We start from the raw sequence: 23,585 nt of genomic DNA, 5'->3' as shown, positions 1-23,585 counted from the left end.
CTGACTTCTGAAACAAAGCTTCAAGTCTTTTTCAATTCAGCAAACTCCATTGTAGTCATGCTCCGTTGTTTGCTAAAAGAAAATGGGAACAAGTAATCACAAAAGTATTTTAAATTGATAAGTTAATATTCCATGCTTAATTGACTTTATAAAATAAATGTAAGCTCTAGTTTTTTTTAGAGAACTCTAGCACAAAATTCTTTTAATCTTAACTTTTATCTTATAATAAATGGTCCAAATAATAGCACGTCATCTGGCTTAGTTAGTAGTCATCTTAACTCTTAAGCATTGAAGTGATTGGTGAAATTGAATTGCTCATGCACTGGACCAAGTCAGACAAGAAATACAAGGACAAGTGATACTCAGATTGATGCTTCAAGTAGAAGTCCAGATTGTGTTTCAGAGTTGTAATTTCTCATCTAAACGACATTGTAGTTTACCTGATGTGTGTGCAGAAACGGCATGTAGTTTTTGTTAGTTAGTTTAATTAGTTTAAATCAGACACGTGTATGAGTTTGTTATGATTGTTAAGTTGTGTTCACACGTATGATTGTTAAGTTGTGTTCACACTTGCATATGGCAGTTAAGTTAGTATATATATACAGTTGTGGCGGTGGAGGAGGTGGCTCTGGATGTGGTGGTGGTGGTGGTTGTGGTGGTGGTGGTGGTGGTTGCTAAACTCCGTCTGATGTTAAGTTCCCTTAGGATTAGGAATGTAAATTCTCTTGCATGCTCATAACTTTGCCCACCGGGCTTCTTTTTGTAAGCGGGATGCTCCCTCACCATCACATATATATTTTGTTACTAGTATCATATTTATCAAGAAATTCTTCTTGAGATTTAGCTATTTTTTTCCTGTTTCAAAGTTTTAAATTCATATATTTCTATTAAACATTTATAATTAGAAATACTTATGAATAAAAGAAACAATATCTGCAGTATAAAAATTAAAAATGACTAGGATAAAATAAAATTCAATGTAAAAAACTATAGAACTTGATTTATCAAACACACTATTGAAAGTTTGCAACTTCATTTAATAGCAAAATAACTTAATAACTTCAACTTTCACACGCAAAGACAATTTTAACCCTTTATTTTTTTTTTTTTTATACATAAATAGTTGGGGATGATAGGGATTTGAATTTTGGATATTTCTATTATAATGTACCAACTAGTTAAATTATAGGAATTACGAGAATAATGTTTATATGTTTGGAGAGAGAGAAGGTTTCTATATATCCACTAAAAGCCTATACATTTTTTATTCTCAAAAAAAAAAAAAAAAAAAAAAAAGCCTATACATTTTTCGAAAATGGGATGCATAGGAATTCATTATAGCGGCAAAACTAACACCACATTGATCAAAAATAGTAGTCTTGAATGCCATTAGAGAGTGAAGTTGAAGGCATTTAAGCCAATTAACCATCAAAAACCATGTGGTGAATATGATGGGCACATTTTCCAAGATACCAAGTTTATTTAATTCTCAAAAATAAACCCTAATGTTGTTGAGTTTTTATACTATATCCAAAAATCCAAAAAAAGTAAAAACAAATACGTGTGAAGGGATAAGATTTTCTTTTAAAAATCCTTTTAACTTTTTTGTGGGTAGCTTCCTTAACTCCGGAAACTTGTTGATTGGGAAATGTCAAGAAACAGAAAAATAAGGGCAGTAGTGATGCTGTGCAAAGAGGCACCACCAAGCCAAACAAAGTATGAACAGGTAATAACAAGTAACAAGGAGAGCAACCAAAAAAAAAAAAAAAAAGAGAAGACAACTCAGTGCCAGTGGTGCGTCACATGCACATGTTGTCCTGATTCTTGAATGAGTAATTCTTAGTAACTTCCAGAGCACAGAGAGTGCTTCATCTTCTCACATTTATGGTGGAGTCCGTTTATTAAATTCATAGTGAGGTCCACCATGAATGTGAGAGGAAAGAGCATTATTTCACTATACTACGGAATTACCTAACAATTTTCCTTCTTGAACATCCCCACCAACAAGTGAGAGGTCTGTACAACCAGCACCTGATGTCTGCTATTACTATCTTTGCCCATCATCTTTCTTTTATGATTGGAAAATCATACATTCTTTTTTTTTTTTTTCCCAAAGACTATATTTTTTTTTAAAAATATTATCACTAATTTTGCTCTAGCAGTAAGAAAAAAAAAAATCAAACCCCCATATTATTTTAAAAAATAAAAATTCAATTAATAGAAGTACGAGCCATCATACACCAATTCTTGAATTTTTTTTTTTATAAATTTTTTATAACGATTTGAAATATTATTACTAGTTACTTTGCCCACAGCTTAAATCCTTGCCTCTCAAGACTTGAAGGCCATAAATATTTTGTGCTAGAGAATGTACCAATTTACTTAAGAAAGAAAATTGCTAAGATCACAATAAATTACACAAATTTTACCACATGTCATGTGGCGAATTGTGAGTAATGAATCTATATAAATGTACACATTCATCACTCATAATTTTTAAGTAGTAAGTTATGGCAAGAATTATGTATTTTATTGTGATTCTAGCATTGTTGCCTAAGAAATGCGGTGGTATTCTTGAAAGAAAAAAGAAAAAATCAAAACATGCTCACTGTATATGTTTTTCCTTTTTCTTATCTCCGTAGCTGCTTGTCTTGTCAATTATTTTAAAAAAGGACATCTTAATCAATTTATCACTTCCCTTTCAGCAACGAAAATTTTTTTTATTATCACCTCCCTATATGAACGACGAATAGAAAGTACACTCTTATAAAAATAAAATAAAAATAAAAAGAAAGAAAGAAAGTACGCTCAAAACAAATGAAAGAATAGTTGATTGGTCCCATCAAAATTGAACTTTAATTGTTTAAACCTGTCAATCCGTATGAATTCAAAGAAAAAATTTTGATAAAAGGATTGAGTGTTTCTGACCCATAGAAAATGGGCCAGTCCAAAACCTAATTCGTTAAAAAAGAGATTAGGTACTGGTTTTACTTGATTGGTTAAAAAATAGATTTTCCTATATTGATCATAAATTAGTTGGCAAAAACCATATTACTATTTGGATCTTGTGGAGGGATGAACATGACCTCGGACTGGGAGCTAAGCTCAACATATCATTTCTTAAAAGATGGGCCCGGTCTAAGAGTGTGGATATGAGTAAAAAGACTTGTGGAATGTAAGATAACTCCTTGAGGTAGATCTCGTAGAGGTTTGGACTAACCACTATTACCAAAGTCCACTATCGAGGTAATAAGCGAGGGGATGAACATGAGTTTGGGCCGAGAGTCAAGAGTCCAACAAATCATTTCTTAAAAGATAGGTCTGGTCCAAGGGTGTGGATATGAGTAAGGAAGTCTATGAAATGAAAGATAACTCTCCAAGACGGATCTTGTGGAAGTTTGGACTAACCACCATTACCAAAGTCCACTGCCAAGGTAATAAGCAAAACCTTTCCCATATCAGGTACACAAGGAAACCCCCCCCCCCCCTCCAAGTCTTATTTCATGATGAAAGAATGGTAAAACCGAGGGGTGATGGGACAAGTATCTTCCAAATCCAACTAGGAACAAGACAGTTAGGGAGAGAGAGGGGAAAATGGTCTATAAAAAGAGGGGGAGAGGTGCAACAAGAAAGGGGATTCAGCAAAATTTGAGAGAAAAGATTTTGAGAAGAATAAAAGAGAGAGTTGTACTAGCAGAATAGGACTAAAAGTTTTTAGCTTTCAATCCCATCCTTTGTAACCTCAATAAAGTTGTTCTTATATCAATAAAAGCCTTTTTTTGCTTATTTTCTTACAATTTGTTGTTTAGGTCCCCCATTGTGGAATTACTTACCTTTTTCCTTTTATAAATTAATTATTGATTGTTTTTTATCCCCACAAATCTATTTGACTTAAAAAGTTGTAAGCGGTGTCAAACTTACGATAAATCACTACTATTTTTTTCCATTGCATAGAGCATGGTTAGTTTTGCACAAAGTGTGATCGAAAATTAGATGATGATAATAATAATAATAATAATAAAATAAATAAATAAGATTCGTATTTGAAGTTTTGTTTTTTCATGCCATCTAATTCAGACTTAATTTTCACCGCCTTGCTTTTTCATGCTATCTCTTTTAATTTAATTAAACCAATTTCATGGTTTAACATGATTTGATTAAAGTGGGTCAGTTGATCTGGGTGGGCTTTTACTTTTAGTACTAGTACTAGTACTAGTGCCCCATCCAGTAATGTAGAAGAAATCATGTTTGATGAACCTGTGTTACAAGAAGGAAAAGTTAATGAAATTTTAACATATCCTCATAAAGGATCTTGATCCTGAAAGTTAGTAAAATCATTAACGTACGTGGGTCAATTGATCTGGGTTTAGTACTATGCCCCATACAGTAATGTCGAAGATAAAATTCTGTTACAAGAAGGAAAAGTTAATTAACATTTTAATAAATATTAAAAATCTGATTGCGAGAATGTCATAACAAAAATTGAAGTACATCGGCAGATGCTAATGACATACTTTAATAGAACTGCTAATCTTTCTAAATGTTCCAGATCTATTGGTGAGAGTGTCAAACTAGGATTGATGATAATAATAAAAAATAAATAAATAAAAAATTGTCAGACTAGATTGATGACAAGTATGACTAAAAGTTCACCATGAGGTTTGATATTTCTATTGCTTTGTTGTGTAGTTGTGCCCTTCATTTTGCAATGACTTCATAATGATGCTCACATAGACACATACGGTTCATGTTCTCTTTCAATACGAATCTGAGATATTAATCATATTTAAAAAATTGTTAATTAAAAAAAAAACAGTATACATGGTGAAGAATTTCAAATTGTAATCAACTTAGAGAATAGTGAATAAATGTGTAGAGAGTTAAACTTTGCAACGGCAATTCTATTCTACAGGGAAGAATACAAATTATAATTGCAAAAAAAGAAAAAGAAAAAAACAGAGTTAATGACATCATATGTTCTGTTTTATTCGAAAAACCAAATACTAAGAACATCGCTTAGCTATTTTACCACCTCAAACTCCAATTTAAGCCCAACATCGATGGTGCCAAAGGCAAATTTTGCCTTCTTACTACAGTGAATTGCCAAGACTAGTAGTAGTTTATTGTAGCAAAAAGGCATAAAAAAAATATTATTTTATCACTTAGTTGGGTTTCGTGGCAAAGTGGAAGAGAGAGAAAGTAAGAAAGAAATTAATAAAAAAAAATGAATAGTGTTTGGCTGATAGTAAAAATAAAACCATTAATGCAAGATTTGTTATGAAATTATGTTAAAATAGATAAAATAGCTTCTTGAGGTTTTAACTCCACCGATGTGAATGCTCTTAAAGGGAGAAAAGAAAGGCTATAAACATGACAAATTATTATTTGTAGGTAAAAAAATGTGATATTCTCTCTTTCGTTACTTTCTCTTAAATCCAGATATTTCTATTTTGTGTGAATTGTGAACTCTTCCGCCACTCTCACTCACAGACGAGGTACAAGTGTTATCCTCACAAACACACACACACATTGCTCTATTATTAGACCTAGTTTGTCAGCTAAGTTTGACCTAGTTTGTCACCTAAGTTCAACAATAATCTCCTTACTTTTCTTCTTTGATTCTTTCAATTCCTAATATCTTTGTTGGTGATTTCTTTGAGCTGCTCTAAGTCTAAGGTTAGTCTTCTTATCCATATTCTCTCATTCATGATTAGATTTATGCTTTTGGAATGGAATGAAGTGCTTAATACTTATATGCCTTATGATTGGGAGAATGATTAACTTGCATGCGTTCAATTCAACCAGATTTACAATCTTCTTTGTTAAATCTAATTTTAAGCAGTAAAATTTACTAATAAATTGTGTTTGGGGTTTAGTTTTGTTTGTCTACATAGAATTTAGACAAACAGATTCTAGCTAGGTTCTAATATATATATGGATCCGATTAATGTACGCCCTTAGGGCACACATTAATTATTCATTTTAGAAAATTGTGTAAAATTGAAAAAATTGTCAAAAAAGTTAAATCACCTTTTTATTTTCCTATAAAAAATTCCCTAAAATGATTTATTAATATATGCCTTAAAGGTATATGTTAGAAAAACCATCTATATATATATATATATATATATTAGACATTTGAGTGAGCAAAATATGTTCAGTTTGAAGAGAAAAAAATTAAGGACATTAATGATAACTTCAATTTTTCTTATGTTTCAACTTCCAATTGCAAAGCCATAGCAAAGTAAAGATTTGAAAGTTGCATGGAAAATGGGCTTTACAAAGCTAATCTTGAATAAGAATCTCAGACAGTTCTATCAATACTGAATTTGAAGATTCTGAATTCAACTTGACAACATTATTGGATAACCATAATGTAAACAAATTGAACTTTGCAAAGAGCATGCACATAAATTAGCTTAAACAACAAGAGCCGTGGAATAAAATGCAAGGCATTTTGAATTCACCAGTGGAAAAAATTTGCACCTCAAAATTTTTGGAACTAGTGCATACACAAAAAAATCCCTCACTTAGCATACTTTCAATATATACACGCCAAGAATGTCAAAACCATGGGCAACAGCAACCTTACGGCTGTCTGACTGCCAGTCAAGGATGTAACTCAGCCGCTTGTGTTGATACCTCTCAAGGTAACAACCAAGCCATTCTCAATCAATTATAAATTCCAAGCCTTCTTCTCTAATTTGGCAGAAAGAGAGCACCCATTTGCATCCAGAAAGGCAATTATATTGGACTCACTCTTGATATCTGCAGAGACAAAGCATAAGCCACTAATGGTATCATGTCCATCTCACCTCATAGGAAAGAAAAAACAAAACAAATCTTGTTTGTTTGGTATGCAATGCATCTAAATGACCACCCTAAAACAATAAAGACAATTTCAGCATAACAGTAAGTCATCTTATGGGAGGAAGATCCCAGATAGGCTTCAAATCACGGGAGAGATGAAGAACTAGACTGATAATGATAGCATAAAGATACTGAAGAAATATAAATATACTATCAGAAACTTTTGGCACAATGATATTAACCAACAAATCCCTAATTATTACGGGTTTATCAATAAAAACTATTAGGGGTTGAACCAAGGTTGTTAAAAACAAAATTCAACAAGCATAAGAACTGAATCAGCAGGATAATTAGTATCATGAGTTTATGTTTTTTCCATCATGAACTTATGTCATCAAAAATCAAGTCTCAATTTCTCTTCTAACTAAACAAGTTCATTGCTTTAGTACAAATACAGCTTCACCAGAAAACCTTGGAATCAATTCAAACAGATTGAATATAATTTTTGTTTCTTTCCACAATAATTTTAACTAAAGTTTACAGCACTCCTAGTATTTTTATTGGTTTTAAAATCTCCTTTTAGCAACTTAATCTACCAGGTCATACTAAATTCTCCCATCAATAAACATCAGAGAAACACTAGATCCAAGATATTCTTATCACTTAATTCTTGTACCTGCCTTTTTGTTAGAATTATTTAAGTAAGAAACATACAACAGTTTCCTCCAATATATATATATATATATATATATATATATATTCCTCACATTCATTATTGAAAGCCAATCACATGTTTCTGGTTCCTTTTCTTTTTTCCACATTATATACCTTGCATTCTTATGCACCCACTTTATTGTAAAGCTTGCTTTATCCCTTCTTCTTTTAACTTAAATTCTCCCCCAAATCATGATAAAGGATACAACAATGAATTGGCTACACTGTCAACACAACTATTAATGTTCAATTTTGGTATAGATATTGTTTACTTCAGTTTTCCTTCAACCCAGAAGTTATTTATTACTCATTTAAAAAAAGGCAACCTGCATCTGCATTCATGAATGGACCATTAAAAAGGAAGTGCAAACCTGATTCTGCAAGCTCGTTGAAGTTGTCCAGCGCTGAGGATGTTGTATTACTGCTGAACTATCAGTGATGAAAGTTATTGTACTTGCTTCTTGTATGTTTTCTGCTTTTAATGGTGGTAATTCTCTCATGATCCATAATATAAAAGCTGAGGGTGTTGATGAACCTGGCAACAACACATCATATTGTAAGTTAGCTGCTCACTACTTCTGAACAAAGACAGTATTGATTCGATACTTAATATAGAAGAATGAGTGCATGCAATGTTTTTCACCCATCATAAGCCTATGTTGCTTCCCACTGTAGTCACATATGTTATCAATCAATATGTAAAGCAACATGCTTTCTACTTATTTTAAGGTAAGTGGTGTGAAAGCAATAACTAACATGGTAAACAATTACAGTAAAAAATACTCAAACCCCGGGAATCATTCTCTCCAAAATTGGATACAGCTGTCTACCAACCACCTCTCCCATAACCCACAGAAGCAGGAGACTTGAGCACTAGCTATGACTTTTTAACACACAATTCAAGCTTCCTAACCAGAATAATAGAGGATCCTTATTTTTTAAACAAAATTATATTTCACCTTATATTGTAGGGCTGGAAACCCTCATGTTTCAAAAGTTGCATTTTGAAGGGGTTGTGATGGGCTTTGACTCACAAACTGACTTGCTATCTCTTACTGACTTGCTCAAACTTCATCACCCATTAAAAAACTCCCCTAAACATCAGGTTTCAATTTAAAACTATCCCCAAACTATACGGTTGAAAATGTAATTTTCCCTCTTTATCCTTAAAAAATTAAAAAACAAAGAGTGTACTTTTGATACATCTAAATCTTTAGATTTATTTTTAAGGTGCACAAATCATGCCAACAATTCATGTTATCAAAAAAGGTGAGAGGAGTGGAGTTAGGATATGTAATTAACCCAAATCTTTTCTAAAATCGTCAGTCACACACTGTGGCTGGTGCTCAGGTTTCCCTATATTTGCACATTGCACCTGTGGCCAAATATTTGATATTTGATTTCCATTCTTTTTTAGCTTCTGCATATGATGTGTGTATGCGGAAGTTCATTCTGATGCATATTTCCAGCATCTAAACAGTTTACTCTTCCAAAGGTTGCCGAGAGTCATCCTATTTACTAAGCAACGAATGAAACTGTAATCATCTACAAATGAGCTGAAGTTCTCAATATTTCATACAACTCTAGTACAAGTTTACATAAGCATCATTGATGCTCCTTTAATCTTTGAGTGAATCCACATTCACTGCAAATCTTGCGAAGTAATCATTCTCAATCTTAAAATTAACCTTTTAGGCAACCAAGTAGGGCATCTCTTCTGGTTTTAAAATCAGTTTTCTGTTTTCTAAGATAGATAAAGATATTGGAATTCATCTCCAAATCAAGAGAAAACTGGGGTTTTATGCAGTGTATTTCCATTTTTGATTTCCTTCATTCTGTTAATTCTTCTCTTTGATTTGTTTGTAATTGTTTCAAGTATAATTTGTTCACCATCATGAACATGATGTACTTTTGTTCAATAAAACTTTTATTACCTATCAAAAAATAGAGAAAATTGAGAGAAATCTTTTTGTTGCTTTCGGTTTCCTGGTTTTTGAAAACAAATTTTTTCTCATGACAGTTTGGATGAAGAATCATCAGATCATATGAGGCCCAGTTGATATCTTCGACGGCGTAGGTTTGGATCACCTACCTAGAGGAACACCCATACTCAAGGCCAGCAACAGAGCTCCCTCCATCCAAAAATGTATTCCCTCTCTCTTGAGGTTTATTGGCTCAATTGCATCACTTCAAGCGCATCATCAACTGCAACACCTTCTATTCCTCCAACTTGAAAATGCCAGCAAGCTTAAGATACACAAGCAAAGGGAGAGTTTTGGTGCAGGTGCACCAATTGATGAATGAATTTTTTTTGGGTGTTCGGTTGAGCTGCTGAATGTGGCTTTGCTTTTGTTGTTGGTGTGAGTTTGGGGCCTTTGATGGGGTTTTCGTGCTTTATGAAAAGGTGATGTGTTGGTTTGATGAGGTTTAAATTGGTTGTTGATGGTGGCTTCAGTCTTTCAGATTGTTGGGGACAATACTGCTTGATGGGGAGGCTGTTGCTGGACAGCTGGAGTCAGTAGGATTTTGGACGTGAGGCTATACAGGCTGTTGAAGAGATATGTGATAGTGGGATTGTCATTAAGTTGCCCAAATATTTTTTGGGGGGATGCCATGAGCATCCAAACAAATTTTTTTATTTGTTCAAAAATATTGCCTTTTGTTTTCCACATTCCAAAGGAATTTTACATTTCAACTCAACAGAAGATTTTTTTGGTTTTCATCTCTAAAAGCAAGTTTTTTGAAACAGAAAAATGAACCATTCCCAAAGATGCCTGCAAAATTTTGCATTCTTTCTACAAGTGGCCCCAATTTATAAACCCTGATCCATCTCCTACAGTTTGGTGCCTCATGAACTGTATCTCCAGCCAAATTTAAACTTTACTGACTTAAAATGAAACAAAAACTAATCTCTTCTCCAAATCAAGAACTTACTCTCTCCAGGATAGCTTTCACTCATTCATGCCTACAAACTACTCTTTTCAAAATTTAAAATTCACTTGATAGATTATAGTTGCCCTTTCTTAAATCTCAAAACAGAAAAACAAACCAAGAACACCTTCACCTCTTCAGAAATGCTAGCCTCCTATGGACTCTTGTTTTAAAATTCAGAATAATCAGACAATGGATTGATATTGGTCTCAGAATGTAACATTATCCAAATAAATATCAGATGCCAGCTACCAAAACTAAGTGTAAATCCAGTGGTCAAATTCCATTTATGTATAAGATGGGCATAGGCAGATTCAGGATGTTATCTTGATTCTATAAAACATCATTGGTAAAGAACAATATTCTTTATGCAGGTACAAGGCATGGTTATTAAGTCAAAAAAATTTCTGAGTGGTCAATGGTTGAAATTGAGAACCTAGGACAACTATATTTTTTTTCTTAGCTACTTATTGCTTTGATCTTCCATTAATAATATAAGTACAACCAGATATGATAATGGGGTCAATTCTTGATTCTCCAGAGTCTAGAGACTGATGTCACCTTATACACATATATCATCCATCAGCAGATATATGAACACCTATGCAATTAGTTTCATCAGCCAATAGGTTAAGTCTCAAAACCCATTCCATGGCCATATGAAGAATCAAAAAGTTAAAAATGGACAAAGGGCAGAATTTCACACAAAAGGATGGTGCAAAATCATTCAGGATAGTTGCAGTAAGAAAACAAGAAGGAAACCTTGCTAAGAAAAGTAATAAAGGAAGAACCAAGATAAGATGTTAAGAGATGGGAGGACTAACATGTGAAAAGAAGAAAAAATGGATGTGAATGAAGCAAACATAAAAAATGTACCCTTGTCATTTTCACCAACCTGAGACCCTGACACAGAAATTAGAACCACATACCTATAAAATAATACAAAATGAGCAAGAGAGACGTATAAACAACTCTCATGGGATGTTGCGGCCGGTGATATAGCATCTGCAACCATCATGACATGATGAAGTTAGAGAAAGCTATAAAGATGAATTCAATTTCTTTTGTACAATATAAATTTGATGACCAACAGAGAAGTGTCTACCGGAATATCAGTTAAAAGAGCAACAAAAGAACTTGAAGTGAAACAGATCACAGAAACAACAGCTAAACCTGAAACCTGCACAGAACAGAATACTTGCCAACATTATACATGGAACTGCAAAACCACTGATGGACATAAATAAGCAAGATAAATTCTACAACTACATACACACAGGGAAAATAAAAGGATTTCAGTAATATTATAAATTTATAATGGAGCCACCAAACGCATTATATTAACGCTGGCTGTGATACCCAGAAAATCAAAGAGACAAACAAGACAATAAAAGATTTAATACCTTCCACATTTCAGATGAAGCTCGCTCAGATCTAACTTTGCTCATTTTCAAGCATAATAGAAGTCCTGAATGGAACTCATAGCAACAAAGATAAAAAAAAATTATATCTCAAGAAAATCAAAACAATGGAGGAAAAGAAAAGAATAAAAGGAGAGAAAGAGAGAGAGAGAGAGAGAGAGAGCAATAATTGCATTTTCGTTTTGACTAAACAGGTAGTCAATAACCAAGGTACCTTACTACTCCAAAGACATGTAGACAAGTCAGTTAAAATAAGTAATTGAAAACTTAGAATGCTAAAATTCTCCATCCCACAAACTGGTTCTCTCATGTACATTGAATTGGCAAAATATGGTTTTTTTATTTCATATTATGTGATTCTTTTAAAAGTAACTTGAAATTTTTATTAGAAAGAGGAGAAACCTTGGTATACAAGTTTTATAAAGAGTCTCCTAAAGAATTACAAACAAATATCGTCAAGGAAATCCACAAAAGAAAGAGAAGAGATGTTGCCGGTCACATTAGATCAATCACAACAGATTATGCAGAACTACACATTTTTACTTGAGAGTAGGTAACTCAATGCTGTTGAATGTAAGGTTTTCTCTATCTGAATAAGGCAAAGCAGGGCACCACTCCAAATTTGCACTGATTCTATGTTTTCCAAACATTCCTTGCCAACAAAAAAACACAAGCACTATCACACATTTAACTGAAAATATCTCCAAAAAAAGAAGAAGAGATCAAGTCATTGGCAACTGCACAATGAAGTAGCAAGCGATCAGTAGCCTCCCCCAGCTCCTTATGCACATACAAAAGTGATCCGATAGAATGATATTTTGTTTAATACATAACCCCACCCTCCAATTAGAAAATTTTTCCCAAGGCTGATGTCCAAAAGAAAAGGGTATCCTTTCTAGAAACTCTAAAACCCCCGAATACTCCACAGTAATTTCATGCCAATAGATCCTCTTAATGCCTCATAATGCGAAGTACACTGAATAGACCACCAAGCCTTATCCTTCAATGTAACCTATCAGCCACTTCAGTTTTTGGCATATTAGAATATAGTAGATTGAAAAAGAAGGGAAAATGCAAAAGCACCCCTGAACTTAGGATCAAACTCAAACTGAACCCGTGGTCTTTTAATTCAAAATTATAAATCCCTGAAGTTTGGGAAATATTCAAATTGATCATTCAGTCTCACTTTCGTAAGCTGAACCGACATGTGTTTATGTTAATAAAAAATTATTTTAAAGCAAAATTTAATTCTAAAATCATTTTAAAATTAATTTGATTTTTTCCCCCTTTTTTCTTCTTCCTCTCCCCTCTACTACCACACAACAACCACCCTCCCCCCCCCCCCCCCCCCACCCCCTCCTCAACAACCACCAACAACTCTGGTAATCAAGAACCACCACCAAATCCAGCCATTCCACCAAACCAGCAACCTCATTCTCCCAATAACCAAACAAAATGGAATAAGAAGTAAAAACCTCGGATCTATCTCATCCCAATTCATGTTATTTAAACAAGTTGTTTGACTATTAAGTAGGTCATGTGACTAAAAGTACATGTGGATGCTTATTTGACTTGGCGCAAAGTAGGTTGGAGGAACTTTTCTCCAAACCAGGTTCAAGGAAAATTCTGTCCGTTTAGCAAAGTAACACCTCAAACCATGTTACCCAAAACAAAACAAATCATACCCCAAATTTATTGTGCTGCACAAGTTCAGATTTTTGAATGTTTGGCAGTCTTATTAGTAAAGCAGATTTGCATATGGCAGTGGTATTGCACAATGTACAGATTGTAGATGGCGGCAGTAAAGCGGAAGGTAGAAGATTAGAGTGAAAAGCAACAACAACAACCAAGCCTTAGTTCCAAACTTTTGGGGGTTGGTTATGGTTCCTCAAAATATTAATCAAGATTGACCACATACATTCTCTACCACTATTCTATCCGAAGTCATACTCTCTGTTATTTCTTTAATTGACATGTCATTTTCTACTATTTTTACTAATATTATTTCTCTTCCTCTTCGTTTTTTCGTTCCAATGATTTGAATCAACTCTCTTTTTCACCCGTTCATTATCGCTCTTTTCTGAATATAACTAAACCATCAAAAACGACCCTCCCTCTTCGTTTCATCAAAGGTGGCTCCCTATCTTTAAGCAAATTTCCGCATTCAAATTCTATCTTTTGGAGTATTTACAATTTCCATTAATCCATCTTAACATCCTCAGCTATACTAATTTTATGAATATTTTGTTTCTTAATAACTCAGTATTTAGTAGCATAGAGATGCGGTTTCAAAAAAAAAAAAAAAAAAAAGTATCATAGAGATGCTAGAAGTATGCGGATAAATTTACCAGTTCCTAATAGTTTAAGCTCTTATCTTATGATTCACATCCTCTTTGATCTCTCCATCTTCATGACTTGTTGATCCAAAATATCGAAGTTCTTACTCTTTAGTATCTCTTAACCATAAAGTCTTACCACCTTTTCATCTTTGTCTCTACTTTTACTAAAATTACATTCTATGTACTCTGTTTTAGTCCTACTTAATCAAATATATTTTTAAATAAATAATTTTTTTAATTGAAATAATCAAATGCACCACAAGTGATAGCCTTTTCCATCCACAAGGGTTATAATTTCAAATTAGAAGATCTTGGGCTAGTTTGATTTTAACTATTAAAAGATCTTGGGCTAGTTTGATTTTGACTTTTAAATTTTAAGGCTTTTGCATTTTTCCCAAAAGATAACCCACCAACTCAAGTTCCCAATCCTGAAAGGCACAACTAAATCTAAGATTCGTAGAATGGATCCCTCTCATTGAACTTTAAACAAGAACGTACAGAGGCAACTTTATCCACAAAAATCACAAATAAGTTAGGGAGTAGTTCTTTGATGATGGTGTGTCCCCATACCACACATCATTCCAATTATGTTTGATATTTGTTTTATTTGGTGACTAATAACAACACATTAATGATAGGGAATTACATAGTTGAACCTGAAATTTGCCATAGTAACATGAATATATTAGGAGACATCCTCATAGACAATAATATGATGCAGGAAGAAATGAGTGGCAAAGAATATATAAAATTTCTTAAGGGAAATCAAGATAGAAATACAAAAGTAAGAAGATGGGAAAGACTGCAGACATCACTTACTTGAGGAGAGAGACTCAATCAACCCTTCTAATGGTCTACTTAGGGACTAACTCACCAACTAGAGAACCATTCTTTCAAGAGAAGCTCATAAGGCTTGCACCAAAAAATTATTCAAATCCACTCTCTCTACCATTCTCCTCACATTTACAAGGCTTTAAATAGTATGCCACTAGTGATCAATTTAACATTTTTCAGCTTCAAACATAATCATCCAAATAATCTAATTTTGAAATTGAAATAACTCGGTAGCAATGAGAGAAATCTTCAATTCTGATACCATAATACACAAAAGGCTAGGAGCACTGAGTCATTATACCAAAGAAAGAAATAGGTAACATGCAGATACAGAAATTGAAAAAAGAAAATGACTATTAAAATGTTGTTGCTCACCATAACATGCTAATGCTCCTCCTAATAAAAGTATTGCTATGGAAAAAAAGTCTACATACACCTGCATGATGAGTAAAATCATTGCCACGTGGCTTCACTACATGTTAGTTATAAACAAAAACCAGAAATCTTCTATATCATTTAAAACACTAAACCTACTTTACCATGAGAAAAGACTTTCATTGAAATTTTAAAACAAATTACTAGAATAATATTCTATAATTACATTAAAAGTCAAGCCACTATGGTTAGTTTTTATACAAGCATGAGATGTAACAGGCAGCAGAACCAATTCTTACTAGCACCCAAATCTAGTAATAGGGCAATCGATTGTTCTATCACTAAAATAGTGTTGGTCTACTATCCAAAATTAACCAAAAAAAATTGTGTTGAGCAAAAGATGAGAACAAATAATTAATACAAGTTACCCATTTCAAGTCAAAAGATAATTTATAAGTACTGGCATAACCTCTCTCTAAAGCCAATATTCTAACCACTAGATCTTCAAAAATCTCCTTCACTGCTAATAAAATAAGAGTTTTTCCTTCTACCAGCCCAACTTCTATATCTCTACTTTCACAAACTGCAAGTGGAATCCTGACTAATTTACTGTATAAATTTACAGCTGTTATTTGCCCCAAATAGGTTACTAGAGATCTCATTTATAACAGATACGTTCCATCAATAGCTGATTATATATCTTTCCAGAGGTCTAGAACACAATAGTTACATCTGTGCAGCACGATGGATTAAAATACACAAACATTGAGATGCTTCAATTCATGTTGCAGTAATGATGATTACATACAGTTCAACGACAAACAAGTACTCTGTTGAAGAACATTAACAAGTATTATATGACAATATCAACAGGGAAAAGTAGAACTAAAATTACTGTGTTCATACCCGAGTCACGAGTGCAGAATCAACAGAATTGTTTCCCATCCCAATCCAGATTATTACAGCACATGCCAACATTATAACAAAAACTAGCACAGTAACCTGGTAAATAAGCACTGTGTTAACAATAGATTTGGATAGCTTAAATTTTCCAATGAGTACGTGACAATAAAATGAAGAATAATACAGAAATAACCAATCTTAAGAAGCAAGGGTAGATACTCAACAAGAAGCTTTTCATTGTAGCCATACCAACATTACAATCTTTTGGCGGCTTCCAATATGGTGAAAGCGGAGGGGAAAACACTTTCTATGAGTATCTGTTTTAGATGAACTTGACTTATTTGAGGTCTTATCCAATAAAGCTTCCTGAGAACTGCTGTCCTCATCTTCATCATCCTCATCATTTGCCTGATGGCAAAGGTCAACCCTATAAAAAAACCCACCAGAGAAGCATAGAATATTGCTCACAGGAAACACTAGTCTGAAAGAAAAATTGTATGGCTATCAACTTGAAAATGAAAATATTCAGATATAACTAATTGAATGTAATCTTTTGATTATGAAACCATTGCAATTCCAGATATCTTTTTATGATGACTAATGGAAAACAAGTCCTTAGAAATTAGTTATTGACATCAGTCCCAAACTTGTTGTGGAGCAGCTTTACCCAACCCTCACCCCACCCCACCACAAAAAACCCAAAGAAGAAGAAGAAGAAGAAAAGGCACTACTTTGGATGTAATCAAATTAACACAAGAAAGAAATGCTTATATATATATATATATATATATATATATATATCCAACATCACTGATGAAACTTCAGAATGGAAATTAATAGACTTCTTTATGATTTTTTCAATTGATAAGTTACACATGTACTTAATGGGACTTGAACCCATGACCTCACCTTCCATCCGCTTATTATGGGAGAAGGAAATGCTAATTGAGCTATAGGTCATTGGCTTCTTTGTTAAGGTATTTTATTTATTATGACAATTTTTGATGAAATCCTGTTTGCACTGAAGCTGTATTCATCTATCATGAAATGAATTAAAAAAAACACATGCACTGTTGAAATACACGCACACACACAACAGATTCATCATCCACATGCTACCAATATTATACTTGAGTTCATGGAGGTCAAACAGTTCCAAGATGAACCCAACAGCATGTGATAGTTGTAGACAATAGATTGCACTTCACTAGAAAAGCATGAAATAGGAAAGAAGCAGATAACTCATGCAGCATTATAAACTGCTGTTGCATTTTAAGAGAACTTCAGAAGTTGCAGAGAAAAGCAAAATAATGAATTCAAAACATAAAAAGATCATCGATGTTGAGAGCTCCAAACACAACTTCAAACTCAAGTTGAAGGAATCAAGAAAGGCTGACCAACCGCTAAAAAGCTTTCCGTTCCAGTATTCATCAAAGTTCAATGCACCAGAACCAATCTCCTCAAACCACAAGGATGAATTTTGAATGGTCCTATTTCAAACACTTAAAGCATGAATATATAAATAAAAGAAGAAGAAAGAAGTCTCTACTCCCCTATATTTTAAGCACCTTTAGACAAGTTGAGCAATCTCACTAACAGTGTTTTCTACTCCTTTGTTTTGTTCTTTAATTGGGTTGGGAAAGATTTGGACCGCGGGGGGGGGGGGGGGGGGGGGGGCACCCGCCGTTAAGAAGATGATGGATAGTAGCTCATAGTTGCCATCCAAAACTTTAACAACAAATTGCTATCGATATTGGCTGTCATTCGTCTTCCTTTTAAGAACCCTTTTAATTGAAAGATGCATCTGTATATTAATTTAAAAAATTGGCTATTGCATCCATGATTCAAAGGAAAATTCATGAACTCAAGACTTAATTCACATTCAAATAAAACTATCCCGAGTAAATTTAGAATATTGCAGTAAAAAAAATAATAATAACTAATAATAATAATAATAACATACCAGAATGATAAAAGTAGAAGAAATGCTGCAAAAAACAGAATTTTGGGGAAAGCTGCAAAGCAAAAATTTGCACAATTCAAATATTTTAACCAAGCTCTTAACATGGGCATCTATTCAGTAATTGAGTCTGAAGACATACCCATGAGGATAAAACCACAAGAGTTTGACCAACATGGCCAACCCTTGCATGTAGCGAAAAGAGTTAATACAAAATAAATGAAGTAACCTGCAATGGAAGAAAATCAATTAAAGCTTCAGTTTGAATCAAGGAGTGGTAAGAGTCAGAGTAGAAAAAGGAACAAAGAGCAATCAAATATGGAATGAACAGAAAACAACAACAACAACAACAACAATAATAATAATAATCTGCAGGCTGAAGCACTCTGATAAGTAAGAGATTAGAAATAAATCATCTAACGAGAAGCTGCCTCATGAAAATCATGATGTGACAAACTTCAAGTTGTAGACACCAAAGATATTACAATGCATCAGTTAAATGGTACAAGAAACTAAAAATAGTTTCCCCAAAACCTGAAGAAATCAAGAAAGCCCAAAGCATGTCTAATATCCAAAGTTCATGAAATACAAGAGACATTCAAAGTTTTTAGCAAATAAAAAGACCAGCATTTATGGATTAAATCTTCCATTTAACCAATCAATTTTAACATCCTGAGCTAGAGACAAGAAAATAGCTATCTTGATCAAGTGTACTCTTAGCATGGAAAAATAATTTTCTTTACTGTTACATTCATACAAGACTCAGTATACAGGTGGTGACATATCTGGATTGTCATTAAGAAGTATTTGACTGAACCTGAACTTAGATTTAGCTGTTGTGAATGCTAATACTCTGTGAACTCCAAAAGCAGAAGTTAAAAAGAAGCAATTATACTGATTGACAGGGCAATTTATGGCTATTCTTACCAGCCCTAACTCATAAAAATCATGTAGTACCCACCACAATACAGTAATAAATTATTACACATTAAAAGGAGATAGTATGATGGAAAATACAATTGCTTACCCATATTAGAAGAGCCAATCATTAGGTGAAACACCTGCAGTTTGACATTCATAAGTATCAAGATAACGCCAATATGCTTAAATTGGGAAGTATATACTAAATTGGCTATATCACAAGTGCATGTATAAAACAAATTAATGCATATACACATATGAATGTACAATTTATGTCAGAGTTAGTCATAACCATACACATGCATCATATATCGGTGAATCCACTGAAACTAAAGAGGTGTACTGAAAAGCACCATATGCTCTTACCTTGCCTCTATTCATCTTACCTGTCTATCCATCTCTCCCACGAGAGATTTAAGCACAACCTAATTTGAGCTAGTGATTGGTCACTAAATTATTAACCTATATCTTGAAATCATTATTAGTGTGATTGTGTAATTAATTAGATAATTATCTAGTTTCAACCTAGTCAGGTCAGATGAATATCCCAAAATTCTTCCAATTTATACAAGTAATCAAAATACTGGACTAGAATGATCAAGGTTAGAGAGTGCCAACCACTAGTTCAACCAGTTACCAATTGTCTCAAAATATTTTAACTATAATGCTAACACTTCCCCTTAATAAGTTAGGGCCTAAGATTTTTAACATTTTAATTGGGTGGTAGAGTGGAAACAAGAATCGAACTCAAGACCTCCACTCTAATACCATACTAAATTACCGATTCTCCCAAAAGATCCTAAGTTCGATCCCAGTCTCCAATCTACCTCCCATTTAAAATGTTAAAAGTCCCACATGTTGGGGGAGTGTCAAAATTATGGTTATTGTTAGTGCGCGTCTGGCTCCAACTTAAAAAACCAGCTTATTTTACTATTCAACTTATTTTTGCTACTATTCATGGGCCCTACTACACTTTTTGGTACTATTCATAGGTTTCACTGTACTATTTCAGCTAATTTTTACCTTTATTTATAATACTTTCAGCAAAAAAATTTTAATTTCAACAAAATAAACGAATCTCAAACAAACCCTTAATCTTCACCATTTTCTCACTCCAATAACACTTGGTTAACAAATATTGCGCTTGTACAGCAGGTGTGCACATACTCAGATCTGGTGGGATTCATAAAGGTGGGGCCATGGTGATCCACCCGAATGTCAGTAAGTGTGCCTGCAAGGGGTGCATCCCTGATGTGCCCCCTAGATTACTCTAGCTAAGCGTATAATTGTTTTATCATGTATATACATAAACAAATACAGACCCTTGGAGGTGTGTGATATTTTTTTTTGATAGGTGTGTGATATGATCATATGTAACATATCACTTACTTTTTGGCGAGTCCAGCCAAGTTGTGAATTCCTTGAGTGAATCCTTATCAACTGGAACACAGAGGCAACAAATGAAATGATAGTCAGAAAAGAAATTCACATAAATGTGAAGATAAAGATCCATCTTCCAAGTTTCACACAATATCTAAAAAAAATTAATGGTAACTATGGCCATCAATTTGTAGACATTTTTTTTGGTGATAAGTGGCCATCACTTCGTAGACATTGGCAGTGTGTAACAATATCTGATTGCACCTGAGCCTTCCACCTAAGCTATAAATTAAAAATGAGTGCAATATTATGTGAAGACAGTCCCTTTATGTTTCTAACAAGATTCTAAGTGAAGTTTCCCCAACAACCACACTGTCCACCCTTCTTTCATGGGGCGTGGGGGGAGGTACCTTTGAGCTGGAGCTCATCAAAACAAACAGAAAAAGAAAATTTGAGTGAACAAAGAGGAAAAGACCCAAACTACATGTCCACCCAACCTTAATCTTTATTCTTTCTTTCTAAATGTCATGGTCACAATAATGGCACACATTTCTACACAATCAATTATTTTTCATTTCTTCAAGGTCAAGAAAAACAAATTTAAAGTTGCATTGCATGTACTACTAACTACACTGACTTTTGGGCTATTAGAAGAAATTAAAACTTATCATTTTTCTTTTTTGATAAGCAAAAGAATAAATAAACAAAAATGTAAATATACAAAACGTAAAGTAGTCTTCAAGCACACAAAGTAATACTTAGAATCAATCAATTACTAAATATATATAGCAAGCGGAAAGTGGTGAACATATATTCTAACAGACCACCGAGACACATGGATTGGACCTAAGCAACTAACAGTGCCACCACCTAGAGTTCACCAGAAAATGCAACAAATGCAGTGTAAAAAGTGGTCTAATTATGCATATAGTGCAACATGTTACTTAGTAGAACATTCTTCTTAGTACCACCAGGCTTTACAATTCTGTCAACAGATAATAGTCATTACAATTCACTTTTTTCACTTGAATGGCAGTTGACTCTATTTCAAATGGAAATCAATTGGCTAATAAACATTACATAACATCCCTTACTTTCCCCCTATGGTCCCAGCCATTAAAAAAGATTCACAATTTATCAACTAAACACAAAAAGCCCCAACTCAAACTCTAAAACCACATAAGAAACCAACCCCACTTATCAAATTCCAGCCTTTTAACAATCTAAAGCATTCAAACTCCACAAGACCTACTCCATCAATGAAACTCCATAAAATTTCCCAATCCACAATTTTCACAAAAGGAGACAACAAAAGCATCCAAAATTGAAAATGCAAGAGCTAAAAACAAAAACCCAGATCAAAAACGAGAAGAAAAACCTGATAGAATGCAAGAAGAGCAATGACGGCAGCAACTAGAGCAAGACCCACATTTACACCCACCAAGAGCTGTGGAAAGCAAGACCCTCCTCCTCTCAATTCCAACATCTCTCTCTCTCTCTCACTCTCACTTTCTCTCAATGCTGCTTTTGGTTTCAAACAGTGGAAGTGGACAACAGTCAAGTGTATCTTTCATGGCAGATCTGTTAAAGAGGGAGAGGGATATTATTTGCTTACTATCTTTAGATTTCAAACACACACACACACTTCTGTGAGAGATAGAAAGATGAAAATCTTGGAACTTTTTATTTATGGCTAATAATGGGGTTTTTATAGTAATTTAAGTTGAAGTTTGAGGCTAAAAGAGTAATTTCAATTGGAGAAGATCGTTTTTTTTTTTTTTTTTTTTGGGAAACCTTAGAGAAGATTGTAAGGAAAAAAGATACGGTATTTTGTCAGATAGTGACACGCGGGTGGCTTTCAGGCGTTCAGAAGTAAGAAGATTCCTTAACTGATCCCCTGCCTTTGTTGACCCAACTCTTTTGACCAATCAAAAATTCACATTCTAACATTATTTTTATTGGGTTTTAATTTTTTTTAACTTAAAAAACAAAAACCTTTTAAAAAAAATAAATAAATGAAATATAACATGTGGCATATTAGATCCTAGTCTACATCCTCTGAATCACTAATGACAGGTTAATAGAAAATTATTTCATTACTAAATTTTAGTGTTTTATTGTGCATTAAGGTTGAAATGAAAAATTAAAATTATTTTGTTATTTAGTTTATTTTTGTTATTATTTATAGATCTTATTGTATTTTTTTTTACACTATTTATGAGTCTCACTGTACTGTTTCAATTAACTTTTTTAGTAATAATTTTTCAGTTTTAATAAAATAAGCGATATTTAATCACTCCTTTAATGTGGTAAAATTGGTAGAAAAGTAAAGGAAATTATTTATTGTGTCATTTTCAATATTTTTTGTCCTATTATGCATTTTGATTGGATTTTGTTTTTTTTTCAAAGAAGGAATATGATGTTTTGATTGGTTATTTCTTGTCGGAATGTGATATTGCATATGAATGGAACAATATTGAATATGTTATACAATTTGAGCATGATCTGAACCCATAGGACAAACGTTAGCTCTTTTTTTTTTTTTTTTTTTTTGAGACAAATAGCAAGTTGACGCATAATTCTAGGCTTAATTTGGAGGTTAGATATAACCATAGTTGCATAGATTATTATTATTATATGTAAAAGAAATATTTTGATTGAGTTATATGTAAAAAGGGTGAATCTACTATTTAAGTTGGACTATCAATCTGTGAGTAGTGTCCAAAACTTGTAACGCTTTCAAAATTTAATGACACTCCCAATGTCAGCCATGCCGGGTTAGGCCACATAGCAAGATCCACTATATCCAAAAGGGGCGCCTCACGCTGTTAGCACTGCACATTAGACATGTGTGATATAGACCATTTGTGTGCTTACTTGGGCAATGTGCTTACATGTGTGCATATATTCTTTAGGTCAAACTATTTAAGTTTGAGACCTTAGTAGATAGTACCATGAGTCTAATTATTATAGTATGGATTTTTATGATTAAATATT

The 23,585-nt window shown here is 33.4% G+C and overlaps 1 protein-coding gene across 1 annotated transcript; it reads right to left on the bottom strand.

Moving 5' to 3' along the window:
- Positions 1-6,436: 6,436 nt before the first annotated feature.
- LOC126726522 (tobamovirus multiplication protein 1-like) lies at positions 6,437-22,259 on the bottom strand. Its single transcript, XM_050431797.1, has 13 exons — positions 21,967-22,259; positions 20,598-20,648; positions 19,315-19,348; positions 18,430-18,516; positions 18,291-18,342; positions 16,577-16,754; positions 16,331-16,426; positions 15,425-15,485; positions 11,859-11,923; positions 11,561-11,635; positions 11,385-11,460; positions 7,896-8,059; positions 6,437-6,768 (listed from the first exon to the last, which is right to left on the bottom strand). Exons 1-13 carry the CDS (start codon positions 22,072-22,074, stop codon positions 6,745-6,747), a joined length of 1,071 nt encoding a protein of 356 aa, XP_050287754.1. The 5' UTR covers positions 22,075-22,259; the 3' UTR covers positions 6,437-6,744.
- Positions 22,260-23,585: the final 1,326 nt, after the last annotated feature.

The sequence above is a fragment of the Quercus robur genome, chromosome 5 (genome assembly GCF_932294415.1).
Source record: "Quercus robur chromosome 5, dhQueRobu3.1, whole genome shotgun sequence".
Classification (NCBI taxonomy): domain Eukaryota; kingdom Viridiplantae; phylum Streptophyta; class Magnoliopsida; order Fagales; family Fagaceae; genus Quercus; species Quercus robur.
The sequence above is the reverse complement of the archived record's forward strand: the minus strand, read 5'-3'. Positions and strand labels throughout refer to the sequence as shown.